Raw genomic sequence first — 17059 nt, 5'->3', positions numbered from 1 at the left:
ATCCTTTGAGATATAAAACAAACAAAAAACCTTGAAACAAAATTATCTGAGAATGAGACATATTTGGATATGAGATGTTTTAGATTTTAGCATTTGGAAAAGTTCAATATCAAATACTAGTATATAAGTAGGAAGAGGAATATCAAGAAATTTCTAGGGGTACCCAAAAGCGTTTAGGACAAATATCGAATCCAAAAGTGCAAAAAGAATGCAGCATTGGCAAACGAATGGACCCTTGTGATGGGAGACTGTCCCCCATTACCTAACATTCATGCAATTGATATTCCAAGCTTATCTGGAGTCAGCTCTCCTCTGGTCTTGAGGATAAAGAGCTAACAGGAGGAGTAATTGTGGTTTGTAATAAAGAAAAGCATTAGTGAGAAAAAAATAGATCGAATAATGACTCCATATCATAGCTTTATAGTAAAGAATTCATGAAGCTTTTTTTCTTCAATTTAAAATATAACTTCAGTATAGAGAAATGATTTATTATGGACTTTAACACTGCTGAAGGACACTTAAATGCAGGAGATACTTTTAGAATTACTTATTAACATTCATAATGCTGTGATAAGGGTTCTCTTAAATTATGAATTACGGTGTTTCATAGGATACTCAGGTTTATTTATAAGTATTTTATTTTCCTTTTTCTCTTACTCAACAGTCCAAATAGAGATTTATCTCCCTGGTAGTTGAACACTGACATTACCATAGTTTAGTTTCTATGAGTGTGTGCTTGTGACATAATAGATGATCAATTAATGCCAGAGGACTGGTACTGCTCAGCAGTGACCATAGGAGCTCTGTGTCCAACAGAATCCACTGCACCCAGATCAAATGCAGCAGCAATAAGTTATTTATATTAATTTAGGGAAGGCGAGAACTAGCAACTACTACTCTGTGAGCTGTGAATTTACAAATAATGTACAGAAAACACTGACACAAAAGAATCACAGTAAAAACATAACTTAAAGACTGGATAAGAGTTCCAGTGATTTGTAATATTTTGTGTCAATAGCTATTTAAAGTCACATTCATGTGTACATAAATGTGTGTGCATATATACATATATACATACATACATATATACACATACACAAATCCAATTCATGTGTATATATATACAATGTAGATATATATACATATTTAATCCATGTGTACATATATGTATATATGTTATGTGTGCATATATGTATCTATGTGTGTATATATATGTATGTATATACGTACTATAGATATTCAATACTTTGTAAACTCTGGACTTAGTTTTTACTTTTCCAAGTCTTAAGAACAGTACAATTTTATTTAAAACAAAGTGAAACAAGTTTCATGGAAGAGACTTTTCAGACTGACTTGTTTGGAGTGAGTGTATTAACTGTATCCACGAATAAAATATTGGAAATACTGTGTGGTCCAGTTAATTCTCTTAGAATATTAATGCTAAAAGCAACTCACAAGGTCACTGAGTCTAACTTCCACACTTTACAATGGAGAGATAGAAGCAAGTGAGGAGAAATCACTTTCCTAATATTCACATTAGCAAGGCTGAGATGAAGAGACAAATAGTTGAACACCCTGTTCTGTGCTTTTTCTCACAAGCCAGAAAATGCCTTAAAAGCATTTTGCTGTTATTTTACTCTCTCTTAGCACCATTAGAAGCTTCCTGTCAGACCAAACCAAGTGTGGAACCATCTGCAAACTCTAAATGGTTGATACAGGGTACAGGAGATAGGGAAGATGAAGTGACAAATATGGGTCGACCTGCAGATATCCAGTTTACTGAAATAAAAAAAAATATGGTAGGTTTTTCAAATTGAGAAATATGACATTAATGACCAAGATGGAGGGCACGAGGGATTTAGCAGGAGAAAATGCATGTAAGTCCTTTAAAACCATCATAAGGAACACTTTCCAGTTATACTGCTTCGTGGTGTCCTATGTGGGTGTCAACCTGGCTGTGAATGCACACTGCACAGCAGAATGAGCAAAAAAGCCTGTTATCATCAGCTCAAATACATTTGGGCACTGATTACCTTTTTAACTTATGAGTGAAAATACAAAGAAAATGACTTGGAGACTCATAATGACCTTGCTAACAGACGAGTTATCTTTAGGGGTCTTGGAATTCACAGCAAAAGTCTGCCAAAGAGTGTTAAGATAAAAAAAAAAATGAGAGAGGAAGCGGGATTAGAGACGTGGGAGCAGGGACAGAGGATGTAGAAAGGGGAAATTTGCATCAACCAAGTCTTTGCCTGTGAAGAACATAGTGACGTCAGATGGTCTGATGGTGACAGACTGGTGGCACCACCATTCTAAACCTTAGTATTGCCTGAGGAAGCAGAACAACCAGTTATACAGTCATTCTGGATTTATCCCTATGGGGAGGCTTCAACAGCATTCTTTTCTGTCTGTGAACCAATACATTGGGAATCAAGAAAAGGAATTCTTCCTTTCTGGAGTGCCCTTGGTTCCTCTGACCCCTTTCGTTGTCCCTCATACATTTTTCAAGGATGAATAGGAGAGACCCTGCTCGCCACTTCTAGACCACCTGGAACTTTTCTTCACTGGCATGGCCACCTGCAGCTGCTTCCAGAACCTGCCCTGTGGATACTTGGATTTCTCCCCTTTCCATTTAATGACCGTGAGCACCGTCTTAGCCCTCTTCAGCTCTTTCACCTTCGTCTCCTTCACCGCTTTGTACTGTACTAAAATGACGTTGATGCTGCCCCGAGAGGCCATGTTTTCTAGGCCAGCCTTGAGCTCCAGGAGGGCTTGGGTTCCCTGGAGCACGTAGTTGGGGCTTAGGACAACCAGGAGGCGTCTGCTTTTCTGAATGAAGCTCAAGGTCTCATCTGTGACAACTGAGAAAGAAAACACCATGGGGATTAGTGTTGGCCAAGAACTCCCCAAAAGCCTGGGGCTTGAGGAGCAAGTGTAGGGAACTTAGGGTAACAGCCTACGAATTGAGTTGAAACTGTTATCAAGAACATTTGCAACATCTTAATCCTTATACCCACTCATTCTGTCCAATAAATGCCATGTTCCTTCAAGATACTGAAAACTATATGCACATTTCCACCCCCCAAGAGTTCCAAACAGGCACAAAGCCGAGTATAATGAGAAATAGATGGGTTGTACAGATATCAATTTCTTCAAAACACATGGCACACTGCAGTTCAGCCAAATAAGCTCCTGCGACATTTGTCCCCAACAGTACCCATGTATTCACTCTCTAAAGCCAGTGGCTATTCAAAAAGATAATCACTGTAGAGTCAAAACCATGGAAATTCATTTCTCACTAACATAGGAAAGCAAGAGTAGGAACATTCATTTTTCTGAAAGTTCCTCTCCATTGCCAGACTCCTACCCAACTCAGACTGGTATCACTGTGTCCTTAGAATAGGAATTTTAAAAAGTCTAGCCAACTGAAAGGCATTTTGGCTGGCATCAGATTCTCAGCTCAACTTCCTATTCTGCTCTCTGCTCTAGAGCCTAAATTAGTCCCTAGATCTTTCTCCTTAAACTCCTGTCATTACTATGAAGACATGTGTTTCAGTAGCTGGTAGCTGATGTGTCTGCCTTCACTAATAGGCAAATGCTTTCTTCAGGTCCGAAAAGAAGAAGAAATGGGGAAAATGGAAATTCAGTGAAATTTAATTCTCTTGTCAAGGGCTCTGATTAGTTCCTGTCACCAAACTCTTGGGAATAATCCATCTCCTCAAGGTTGCTTATCTAGGACTGTATAATCCTTTAACTGGGGTTCAAAGAGAAGCCAACTCCAGGGAATGCAAAGCTATTTCATGGCTTCTGACATGCCCCTAAGCAGCCATTTTGCCCCTTCATCTTCACAGGTACAGAGGCAAATTAAAATTCCATGTGCAGCCCGGAGGAGAATCCAGGAATAAGTAATTATCTACTCCATGCAGCGTTGCTGGAGGCAGATGATGTGTAAGCATGGAAAGAGACCCACAGGCACAGAGGATGAAGAGCAACAGGGAGAATGCAGATAGCAAGGACCGACCATCAGAAGCAAGATGCAAGAGTAATTACGGAGAACTTGGATTCTTCGGAGAATTACAAACCCCTATTGAAGGGTCATTGTTGTTATGCTGTATGTCTTTATATAACTTTTTACACCGTAATAAATATTTGTTGAATGGAAGAATGAACGGATAAATGGATGAGTAAGTGACTTAGGTTTTAAGCATTAAAATAAGTGGAATGTGTCCCTTCGTTGTATAATCAAGTCATCATTTCCTGGAAAAATGATACTGAAAGAGATATCCACTGTAGATCACTGGCATGATGGGACTCTAGGTAATGACTAAGGAGATAAAATAAGTGGTCCAGCTAATTTGAAATGAGGATAAACATTTAAGTATATTTTGTATCTCCATTTTCCATATAATATTGTTTAAACACCTGAAATGATTCACATAAACAGGATTGGAGGTGAGGAAAATTAGTTTGTTGTGGTGAGGATTAAATACATTACATGCATTTCAACAGTAAGAAGTTTGGCAGTGGGTTTAGTAGTGCTTCTATGTATTTATTAAAACAGACTCAGTTGGATCATCACTTTGTATGTTATTGGGTGGATCTGAAAATTTGAGGTGTACTTTTATTTGAAATCCATTCAGCAATTCAAGTTCTTTCTCTCTCTTTTTTTTAACCTACTAGAATATACTGGCCTTTAAAAAATTTTTTTAAGCTACATCGCAAATGTACAAGCTGGAAAGGAAGAAACAGACCCAAGAAAAAGGAGTGATTTAAATAGCATTGGCTTGCCAGAAAACAAAAGTGTGGAAAGGAAAATTAGCAAATGCCACAGGGAAATTTTCTAATTATTATCAATGAATACTACAAAGAAAGATTCCATGCACTCTCTTCACAAACTCATTCTTAGTAAAATCAAGTAAGCCTCAGTCTTTGTAAAAGTGTTGTTTAAACTCAAAGTTTTTTTAAAAAAAAATTCTAGGGAAATTAATGCAGATTAGCTTAAACCTTCTAAAAATCTAAATGTATGTAAAGGAGAACATTTAAAAATGAGGCATTTAATAGAATTATAATCCACTCCACATCCACACTTTCCTGATGTTGAGTTCTTAAAGCTTACAAAGGGGAACAGTTTTAATGCCATAAATGGCACCTCAATAACCTACAACACACCATGTAATTTTATTCCTAAATAAGCCTCTATTACATCAAACAACTGGACGTTAAATATCCAGAGATGCCAGCACAGAACTCTGTCATGACTCTATTACATGACCCTAAACTAAGGATTCCCTTTGCCACTCAGGGTGGCATCAGTTGTACTCATGTGAAATACCTACTTCCCCCAGGTAGACTGTCACGGTCAAAGATGCACAGCTTGTATCCAAATTCATTCTCCAAAACTCCACGGAGGGTCAGTAACACAAACTCTTCTTCCTCTGCGTTCCTTGCATAAGATACATAAATATCATATTCCTTCCCATCTAGCAAAAGGAAGAGAGATCCAATATAAATTAGAAAAGTTTCACAATATTATTGCATTTTTTTCTTAAATCAAACTTTTGCATACTAGACATTTTCACTTTTTTACATGTATGAATTATCTGACAGATTTCAGGGTGGTTTCCCACTTGTGACAGGGCTCCAGGCAAAATGACTATTTTAAGGTGTAATTGTAAATTTTATCTGATGTGTCTTCTACTCTCACATCACTGAGTATAGTTTTTACAGCGGAGAATAAATGAGGTTTGGCTCATTCAACTATGAATTAACCCAATCAGGGCTCAAATAGTCGATCGTAGGTGCTAGCAATTAATACCATACAGAGAATTTCTAGTTCCTGTCCTACTTTGTCACTACTAATATATTAGAATTATACACTGAGCAAAATTTTAGAAAGTGTCTAAATTATTTGTACCTGAAAATAACTCCAATTAAAAATATACTTAAATTCAATAAACTCATCTTTCCCAAAGTTGCCTAATTATAAACAGCACCTCTCAGTAAAAATATAGGTTATTTGTCTTTTCCACAAAACTACTGAATGAAAATCTTTTCAGGATTAGTCTAAAAATCAGTACGTTTCATTGTTCCTTTCTTGTCACCATACAAATTTGCACTAGTACGGTGCTTCTAAAACTTTAATGTGTACTTGAATCATTCGGGAATATTATTTAAATGTAGATCCTGCTCGGAGTATGGGTTAAGCTTAAGATTTTCCTTTGAACAAGCTCCCATGTGAGGCTGATGTGGCTGGTGCATGGACCACCCTTAAGTACAAAGACTGTGGGCTTGTGCTGTCCAGTCACAGTTTATATATAGCTATCAAACACTTGAAATGCAGCTGGTCTGAATGGAGAAGTGCTGTAAATTTAAAATATAACACATGCTAAATTATGAGATTTTGATTACCAAGATATAAGACTAAAACATCACCATTAGCTTTTAAATATTTGTTGTATGCTAAAATAATAATATTTTAAATATATTGGGTTAAATAATAAATTTAACATTTAATTTTCACTTTCTCTTTACTTTTCCTACTGTGACCACTAGAAAATTTGAAATTATGTATGTGGCTTGCATTATACATCTATTTGGATGGGCTAATTTAGACCAAACACATATTGAGCCAAGAAAGCAAAATAATATACATTAAAAGGATTTGTAATAGTAAGGGCTGAGTCAAAAAATAGTTTGATTAGATCTTTCAGTTATTCTCGCTTTTATCAAGCCAACGTGTTTTCTGAAAATGACAGTAGAAAGTACTTACATCAAACTTTCATTACTCACCTAAAATGGTTTCATCTGTTCCAAAATGAGCCCGGTAAAATAAGACCATCTCCAGCCAGTAAACGTGGTAAACAACAATGAGAATCACTACCAGCAGGACTGTAGCTCCAAAACCACATGCTAATTCCACTGTGTATCTTGGAGCTATCAATGGAGTGAACAACAGAGGAACAATTGATTTCTACGTGGTGATCACAGTGATCCATCATCCCGCAAATAGCTGGTAAGCCAAACAGCTGAGCCATGCACCTGACTTTTATATGTGTGAACAAGCAGAGATAACATGATAGGGCTTAAGCACTATGTTTTAATACCTAACTGTGTCATATTTTATCTTTTTGTTGCCAGCACCTGATGTGGGTATTTTTAACTATCAGATGACTTGAATAGAGTTTGGTGTTATATAAATTAATACATATTAATGGTATATAAATCATATATTAGTTGTATACACATTTTTGCACCGGAAAGGATTTAGAAGGTCATCTCATTCAACTCATGATCTGATATGTGAATCTCCTCAAAAATATTTTTGAGAACTGTAATTCCATCTTCTGTTTACCTATCTCTTGGGATGGAATCCTTACTACCACCTAGAACAGACCATGATACTGATAGGATTTTAATTGTTGGAGCATTTGGATTGAGTGAAAATCTCAATGTGTTTCCATTAGTTTTAATTCCATCCTCTTGTCAGTGCCATGTGGAAAAATTTAATCACCTTTCCTATAAATTTAGGGAAAAGCCTCAAAAATCTTATTTTCTTTGGGCAGAGAGAGAGGGTTTCCACCAAATGCTGAGTATGCTTGGCGTTGAAAGTATCTCTCGGTTTATAGTTCTAGGATACACATTCTGAAATGTAATATCCAGGTATGGACAGATTTCCATAGTATCTGCTTACTTTTATATTAAAGGCATTTTATCAGTTTCTTTGGAACTATGAGAAATAGAAAGAGGTAATTTCTGACTTCCTAAAAACTAGATAGGTATTAACTCAGACCTGTAAACAAGTCTGTCATGACCAAACCACTAACCACTGTACTGTCTCATTTACCACTACCTTTCCCACAAAAAACATCAGGAAGGTTTCACTTCATATCTTTGTTCGTACTTGACTTCTGGCAAGAATAGTTTTTTTTCTCTTTCTTTAGTGTTCAAGTCCATGCTCAAGTGTCATTATTTTGTATAAGCTTTTCTAGAATGAAACTCCTCTTGCAATCTGGCATCTGCCCGGCAGAAATTCCTACTCTTCTCATTGTTTATAATTCTATTACAGCATTTATATTATACTGTAATTTGTCTAGAAGCCTGCTTCTCCATTCTTTCTTGCCCCCCCCTAAACTATACATCTATAGTCTTCATTTGTGTCTTCTTCATCCATCCTACCCCTAGAATACGTAGGATCTCAATGAACATTTCCAGATATAGCACCATCTACTCCTGGAATATTTAAAAGAAATCTAGTACTCTACTATGTATCAACAATTTCGTTTGTTTGCACTATTAGCTTGTGATAATGAAGCATAAGTGTTTGAAGAAGGAATAGAATATTTGGATCTGAAGCAGAAGTGGCTTGAATTATGTATTAGTTGATCTGGCAATTACTTATCAACATTATTATTTGCCAGAAGCTTTTGGGGATACAATAGTAGATAAGATCAAGAGGGTTTCTGCCCTCTTAGGGTTAGTATTCTAATGCAAGGAAATAAATAATAAGACAACTAATGTTAGGTAGCAATCAGTGCTATAAAGGCAATAAGGCAGGGTGATATGATGGGGTACTGAGAGGCTGGGCTGGGGCACAAGAGGTATATCAGGTCAGGTAGTGAGAAAAGGCTTTTTGATCACTTGGACATTATGTTAAGTGCTTGCCAAGGTGAGGCACAGAGGAATTTTGTTCAAAGTTGGGTTTGTTATCCAGGGTCTCACTCCAAAGTCCAGAGATCTTTGCAGAGCTCTGCCGTGAAGTTTAATTATTGATCATACGCTAGTAGAAAAATCCCTTTTAAAGCAGGTATCTCTCCTAAGGGAAAAAATGGTAAGCAGCCTGGAGCTGAGCCTAAAGTTCTCTAATTAAAGGGCAGATCTTTGAGTTTCAAGTTCATTACCCTAAACTCGGGATGCTAATGCTATCTCAGAGATAGCCTGGAACTCCGCAATGCAGAATTATTACCAGGTATCTCATGCTTGTTCCATGAATAGTGGTGTTTAAAACAAGAAAACTTCATTATCAAATGTCAAAAGCTATGTCAGTGCAATTGTTAAGAATTTACTAAGATCAATTTAGGTAGCTGGCATGAAAATTGCTGTGTCCTTGGTATTTCTGAGCACATGTTATGTTAACAGTACACTGGGGTAATTCCCACTGTCATCTTCATTATTTGCTCAGTTATTTTGGCTCCTTCTGGCTGGACATTTTGTAATAGGGAGGGAAAAAAGAGGTCAGTGGATGCACTTACCTGAAATGGGTTTTTAAAAAAATATCAATAGATATCTTGCCTAATGATCAAAAGATCAATTACTCTCATAAATTTCCCTCTGCCACATTCATTTTACTACTGCCTATTTTTACTTTTAGTGTGAATTTTTACTTTGGTTTTGGGTCATTTAATTACATATGTCATATTTATAGATTGTATTTTGTGGGGCCATCTTGATGATATCAAGTAGTTCCTGATACTATTTAACTAATTGAACTCTTAAGATAAATAATCCACAAGCCTGAATTTTTAAATGGCTTGAACCACATGCAGGAAATGTTCTAAAAAGCTTTCATATAAAGCTTTGCTGGCTTACAGGGAAAGGATGACCCTCGGCTCACATTTTCTGTCTGCCCCAGCTGGAACCTCTGATGTTTTGGCATAAAGATTTTAATCTGATGCAATCCCAGACCGAAGGGTTTCCAATCAGGAAGGGGTGATGCAATTTGACCAAATTGCATTCCTAAACTGCTTCTCTCTTTGATCTCACTTATAATTGATTTAGGATATAGCCAACTTTAGCCATTTGCTCTGCTGTTATTCCCTGAATCAGAATTTCCTCCACTTCTTTTGCAGTTTGACAGTAATAACGGGCTCCAAGGTCCAGGTTTCCAGCTAACCACCCTGAGTTAAACCAGTCCAGTACTTTAGCCCCAGTCTGTTTTCTGATTTCAAGTTGTTGATCTATAATCTTGTTGTTAAGTTCCTTGGGAACTTAACTTTTTCTCTTCATTAGTTGGGGCCTTGCTATCCACTAGGTATCCGAGCCCATCACCAGCTGCTTGGACAGACCCTGTGTCTATTCTTCACTAAATTGCTGAGACTTCTTGATAATTTTCACATGAACCATGTGATGACCATTTCTCTGTATTACACACCATTAGAATGTTTTATTTAGGTGACAGTAAACCGGAGGCCTATAACTGAATTAACCTGCAGACCTGCTTTGTATGACTATCATAGTGCTAAGATCTGTGCATTTTGCCCTTCAGCTTTTGGCCTTAGAGAAGTAATTGATATTGAAGTGGCTTTCTTTCCAGAATATGTAAAATGACAGTTTTTCTAAGATGGACAACTGGCAGTTGATCTATGTGTGATCTGTCTGAGAAAGGACACAAAAAGTTGAGCCCTGTCATCACCCTGTTTTTTTTTGTTTTGTTTTTTTTTTTTTTTTTGCCTGAAGGCACTTTCAGACTGTGGCATAGAATAGGAAAGACCAAAAATACAGCCATCACAGTCAGCTAAGGACACAGAAATCACAGTTCAGAACTATTGAATTGGGGTGAATTTACAGGCCTGGGTAAATAAGAAAGAAAACTGTGTGGAAAAAGAGCTCTATAAATCTCCAAGGGGTGACCTTGAGTCTTTGGAAAAATATAAAGCTTTGCATAGGTCGGATGAGACTTGACAAGATCAGAAATCAAAGGCATAATGCTTGGAAAGGAAGGTGGAAAAATATATTTATATATGGGTGACACAATCAAGTGTCTAGAAAATCCTAAGGAACCTAACAAACAAAACAAGGAAAAACTTTATTTAAGCAGTGAATTGGGAGGAGTCAAAGACCAATATCAAATACAAAAATTAACTAATTCATTTCTATTTTCTATCAATGAGCAATTGAAAGTGAAAATTTAAAAATACCATTATAATAACAACAAAAACAAATCTCTAGGGATATATTTAATGTGTGCAAGTCCTGTATACATAAAACAACAAACAAAAAAGCTGAGAAAAATCAATGAGAACTAAATGAATTCAGAGATATATCATGTTCATGGATTGGAAAATTCAGTATTGTTAAGATTTCAATTCTCCCCAAATAGGTTTATAAATTTAACATGATACCAATCTAATCCTAGCAGATTCTTATTGAGAAATTAACAAGCCAATACTAAAATCTGTTTGAAAGAATAATATGATCCTTAGAATAGTCAGATTAACCTTTGAAGAGAAAGAAAAAAAAGGAAGAAGACAATAGTTTCTGACTTCCTGACTTACTTTAAAGCTGTCAGTCAAGACAAAGTAGTATGTATTGGACTACAAACAGATGAACAGATTGACAGAACAGGGAAGAGGGAACAGAGAATAGACTCATGCTCATAGAGTTAATTTTTTTTGGCTAAGTTGTCAAAAAGAAATCAATAAAAAGGGAGAGATTTTTCAATATGAGACTAGAACAACTGATTTCTATATGGAAAACAAAACAAAACACCAAGCCATACCTCACAGTATAAAAAATATTTAAAATTAATCACAGGCCTAAATATAAAAGAAAAAGCTAAGATTTTTAACAATCAAAGATTGCTAATATAGGATTTAGAAATATAGAAGAAATTGATAAAATGGATTTCATCAAATATTTTAAAATTCTGCTCATCAAAAATAATGCACAGGATTTAGAAATATAGAAGAAATTGATAAAATGGATTTCATCAAATATTTTAAAATTCTGCTCATCAAAAATAATGCACAGTGATTAAAACATTCACAAAGTTATATCACACACACACACACACACACACACTCATTAACAAACAACCCAACAACAAAATGGGCTGAATATTTTAATGGATACTTCACAAAAGGAAAAAATATTAATTAGTGGTCAGTCAGTAAGTCTGTAAAAAAGTACTCAACATCATTAGTATTTGCAAATGCAAATTTAAAAAATATAGTGTGATACTACTACCTACTTACTAGAATGGCTAAAATTGAAAAGTCTGACAACCCCAAAAGGTGGTAAGGATGTAGAGCACCTGGGGTTTATATGCGTTGCTAGTGGAAGTACAAAATGGTGCAGCCTCTTTGGAAATAAGTTTGGCAGTTTCTCATAAAGTTCACCACACAACTTGCCTTAGTCCCTATATCCTTCCTATTATAAAACAACTGCATGTTTATCACATTTACATTAGCTGCCTCTCCTTTAATACTCTGTTTTAACTGACTAGATGAAACTGTGTTGTCCAAAGACCTATCCCAGTGTCCAAAGACCTATCCCAGTGAATTTTTCTTATTTTGAGTACTTCCTGTCTTCTTTTTGATGAAAGACATAGCATGCTTTGTCAATGAATCCAGAAAAGGACCCATACATATAATGTATGAATGCAAACACAAATATTACCTCTGGATTTCAACATTACCTGGCCCAGAATGGAAGCCAAGTAACAAAACCACAACCCACAGGATGTACACAGACCAGACTGGAGTCTATGTGATATTGATGTAATTTCAGCATAGATCATCCAGTACACTGGATGCACCTTACATTCCTGATGCCATTCGTACTTAACCATTCAGAGCATGGCCTTCTGTGAAAGGGAGCTACTCACATAGCTCTGGCAGGCAGACTTCTGCATCGCTCTGAGACTAAACATGATTTTAATTGATTATTTAATCCTATCTATCTGACAATAAGTAATTAATGTCATCCTCTGTGCTACTTTCCCAAAATACATGCTTCAAAACACGAGTCCTACAAAATGCTCCATACTTCAGAAGTCTGCAGTCAAATATATTTCAAAGAAAACCCTGTCTCTTATATTCCAACTCCCTGCAGATATTCATACCAAATGTTAATAATGTGAAAGACTCTAAGAGGCCCTTAACTAAAATGACTTGCTTGATTTTGTTTAATCTAGCCTTTAATGATACTTTATTTATTGTAAAAAGCCTTTGTCAAATAGTACCTGTGAAAATTTTGTGGAAATAAGTAGACTTAATATTTGTTGAGCACTTAATATATATGTATATAGGCCAGTAATTGTGCTGAGTGACTTAAAACAACCCTATGAGACAGCAGTATCATTTGTCTATTTCAAATATAAAGAAATTGAAGCTCAGAGAGGTTAAGGGTTTGTTTTTTTTTTGTTGTTGTTGTTGTTTTTTTTTTTTCAAGATTCATGGAGTTAGGATGCACAGAAACCAGGATTCCAACACAGGTCATCTGAATCTAGAGTACAAATAATGAACTGCAGTACTATAAATAGTCCAAGTAGTATTCTTAGTAACTAACTTTGGGAAACTGCCTTATATTACTTGATTGAGTCTTGTTGCTTTACACTGGCTTCTGAGGAGCAGAAACAATGAACTCTCCAGAACCAATCCACTAAGACTTCTTAAGTGGTATATAGACTTCAGGACTCTGCTTTTTACTTTCTAAATTGTAATGAAATGTTAAGGTGAAGCCTGTTTTTGCAGTAGCTTTGAAAAAAAAAGGTTCAAATCCCACTGCAAAATGTAATAGCTATGAGTTAATTTCTTTTTTTCCCTTACTTTTGCTATAAATAATATAGGCTCTGACACTAAGATCCACGATGATTCTGAATGACGTGACTGCATGTGTGATAAATCATCATTATCTTTCTCTAAGTCATTGAAACACATTCTTGAAAGGATTAATTGTCTGGGGTTCTGTGTTAGGTGAGAGACCCAAAGATAATTTTAGACACAGTCTGTTTCAGTAGCAATAGCTCACACAAGAGAGCTTTATCATTTTTATTTATTGTAGAAAAAATTAGTAATATCAACATGGAAATCCTTTTACATTATTTTAAGTCACAGTTTAAATAATTTTCATTTTAGCAATTGTGGCTAGTGGTATATTATAAATCTGTTTGAATACTGGTACAAAAGATTTAAAATGATTATTTTAAAATGATATTTTTGAGAAGAAATATTTTATATTTTACTCAACTACTTGACTATAATTAGATGGCTGCTATTTATAATGCTTCTAAGAATAGTGATGGGTACATAATTCTCTTTCTGTTATTTGTTCAGGAAAAATTCCGAAAGTATTAAGTCATAGTACGGCCATTTTTATGACCCTTGAACTCTGCCATCAATGATTTCTAAAAGAGTCTTTACAATCCACCAATTATATATGACTCTACCAGTTTTATTATATCTTTGGTAGCTTTAAATGTTTTATTTTTCATTTTTCATGACTGTACTGATGTAAGATTATGCCTCATTTTCATAATCATATAAGTTTTTTGGCCATATTTGGGCACTAAGTTACTAAAAGCATAAGAAACAATATTTTGAGTGTCTTTACATAGCTGGAAATTTGCCCTTAGGGTTTTCAGTTCATCTTTGATTCATTACTATGTGCCAGATGTGCTAGGTGCTGGAGCACTCTCTTCTCATTTTCCTTATTCACCACAATGTTACATTTGGAGTTCACAGACTCATCTGCTGAGTGCATCCATTACCTTTCTGCTTCACCTTGGCTGCTTTGTCAACCTCTCCTTTGGCATTTCTAGCATGACAGACATAGTTACGCTTGAGATCCTCAGCAGAAACTTTTTTGATGTTCAAAATCTGAGTTCTCATTTCATCTTCAGTTGCAGTCAAACTTACACTAGAAATAGGGGAAAGAAAATCAAAGCATGAGTGAGACCACAGGGCCATGCCCTGTGTGTGAATCAGACAAGGAGACAACCACAGAGCCCCCAAGTGAGGGTGGCCAGAATGTCCATGAGCTGTGTTGCCTGAGATCCGATGGTTACAAAGGTAGGAAAGCTTCTAGATTCCAGTACCATGTTTTACCTTCTATACCACATGCAATTCCAGTATCTAGATCAAACCCCATTGCTGGCAACATATGGCAGATCTCTCCTCACAGCAAAATGTCTCCTGCCCTCACACTTCTGAAACAGTATTCTGTATCAGTGTAGAGAGAAGCTTCTGAGGCCAGATCTATCTGGGTTTTGATCCAAGCTTTGCCACTTACTGGCTGTATACTTTAGGCACAGTAACTAATCTGTTCCTCCTTTGAAAGAGAGGTAAATAGCAATGCCTACACAGTGCGTTACATGTATTGACTTACTCAAGTACTCTGACAATTATGTCAGTGTGTAAGTATTAGAACAATGCTTAATAAATATTCATATATTGGGGAGCCTGAGTGGCTCAGTCGGTTAAGTGTCTTCCTTTGGCTCAGGTCATGATCCCAAGGTCCTAGGATCAAGCCCCATGTTGGGTTCCCTGCTCAGTATGGGGCCTGCTTCTCCCTCTCTCTCTGCAGCTCCCCCTGCTTGTTCTCTCTCTCTCTCTCTCTCTCTCTCTCTCTCTCTCTCTAATAAAGAAATAAAATTTTTCAAAAATATTCATAATATTCATATAAGCTATTTTGCCAACCTCAGCAACAGTTCATGCATTTCAGAGATTCCCAAAGCTTGGATTTTGAACATAGGTAGAATATTCCAGTGAAAAGGATAAAACTCCATGGGTTAAATCCTAACATTATAAAAAGAAGAAACTTCTCAAAGCAAGTAAGCTTTGTGAAGATAAATACATCCAAATCTCAGCATGTCAGAGATCAAGTGCTTTGGGTACTAGATCAAGTTTTAAAATCCCTTGGAACCACTTGCTCCAAAGAGAAAACAAAATCTCCCTCCTATAAGTGGACATCCAAGTTCTCCTTCCAATAAGGCTTACCATCAGTCATGAGAACTTGGTCAAGGGTTGTGATGGGTTTAGCCTAAAGTGAACGGCATGGCCCTACTCTGAACACTGAGTTGTGCTGCAGTAGTAGCAAGGATGAACAGCATGGCTTTCATTACCATTCATTCATTCTTCTTATGATAGAAATGTTCAGAATTCTTGAAGTGATCAATAACTCTCCCTTTGTCCTCCAGCCACATCTTTAATCAATTCCTTCTGAAAAAAAAAAAAGCCTCTCCAATTTCAGGAGACTCCTCTACCTTTACATATGTTCTGCTTCTCTAACTTCAAGCCATTGCACATGATGTTCCTTTTACCAGGAATATTCTATTTCTTTACCTAGTTTATTTCTACTCATCCTTCAAATCTTCAGATACTGTACCATCTAAGAAGCACTGCCTAATCCCCTAAAACTGACTGTATTCCTCAACTAATGCTTCTGATAACATCCAATACTCTCCAGTCACAGCATTTATTACAATATATTGAAATTTCTGTTCTATCATTCTTATTCTGATAAAATCTACTCAGTTAGGAACAAGGTATCTTGCATAGCACCTGATGCAACATAGACATAACTTCTGCACGAAGTCTGAATTTACTATTAGGAACAGCATATCTTTTGAATTCTAGAAGTTCAAGTGGCCAAAGACCTATCAGCATATCATCTTAAGGCTTAAGTTCTTAGAGCTACTTTCTGATGTGGTTGGTCAGCTGCTAACTTTTATTATTGCCATGCACCAATTCCACTTGGTTGTCTTGCACTTGTAGGCTTCATTTCCAGAAGAACCTTTTGTCTTCAAAGACCCACATTTTCCTCTTGGTGAACCCAAATCCCTTCAAAAAAAGTTATATTTGTTTAGAAATAAAATGACCCAGCCTGTTATTTAAAGAGTGAGCTATATTACCACCTCATCCACTTTAAAAATAAAATTTAAAGAATGTGAATATATTTAGTCAATATTTATAAAAATAATAATTATCAATTATAATGTGATGTGCATGCTGTGGGGAGTTAAGAATGAAGGAGAAGATAGGGAATATATATCCTTATTGCAAGACAAGACACTAATATAATTTTTCTGAGGCATAAATACAGAGGTCTAGACTCCAGACTGGAGAAAGAAAATAACAGGGTGACATTGAACAGATTTCATGTATTCAGAGCCCTGTGTTGTGGCCTTTCATTCATGTGGGCTATGCACCATCCCACCTACTTCCAAGTGGAAATTATGAATATGTGATCATCACAAGATGTCTGAGTCTGGAAATGCAAGTCCAGCAATCCTTCTTTGGGATGCAGCCACTAAAGACTTGAAAATCTTACTGATTTTTGGTAA

At 36.2% G+C, this 17059-nt stretch overlaps 1 protein-coding gene across 1 annotated transcript in view; it reads right to left on the bottom strand.

Annotated features, from left to right (window-relative positions):
- Window positions 1–1284: 1284 nt before the first annotated feature.
- Window positions 1285–17059, bottom strand: part of IL1RAP (interleukin 1 receptor accessory protein) — a 116431-nt gene continuing 100656 nt past the window's right edge. The window contains exons 8-11 of the mRNA XM_055307962.1: window positions 14486–14634; window positions 6790–6933; window positions 5337–5480; window positions 1285–2861 (exon numbers count right to left, since the gene is read on the bottom strand). Coding sequence (XP_055163937.1) covers window positions 2494–2861; window positions 5337–5480; window positions 6790–6933; window positions 14486–14634 — 805 coding nt within the window. The 3' untranslated portion in view covers window positions 1285–2493. The remainder of the gene's footprint in view (window positions 2862–5336; window positions 5481–6789; window positions 6934–14485; window positions 14635–17059) is intronic.

The sequence above is a fragment of the Nyctereutes procyonoides genome, unplaced genomic scaffold, assembly GCF_905146905.1.
Source record: "Nyctereutes procyonoides isolate TBG_1078 unplaced genomic scaffold, NYPRO_anot_genome, whole genome shotgun sequence".
Classification (NCBI taxonomy): domain Eukaryota; kingdom Metazoa; phylum Chordata; class Mammalia; order Carnivora; family Canidae; genus Nyctereutes; species Nyctereutes procyonoides.
The sequence above is the reverse complement of the archived record's forward strand: the minus strand, read 5'-3'. Positions and strand labels throughout refer to the sequence as shown.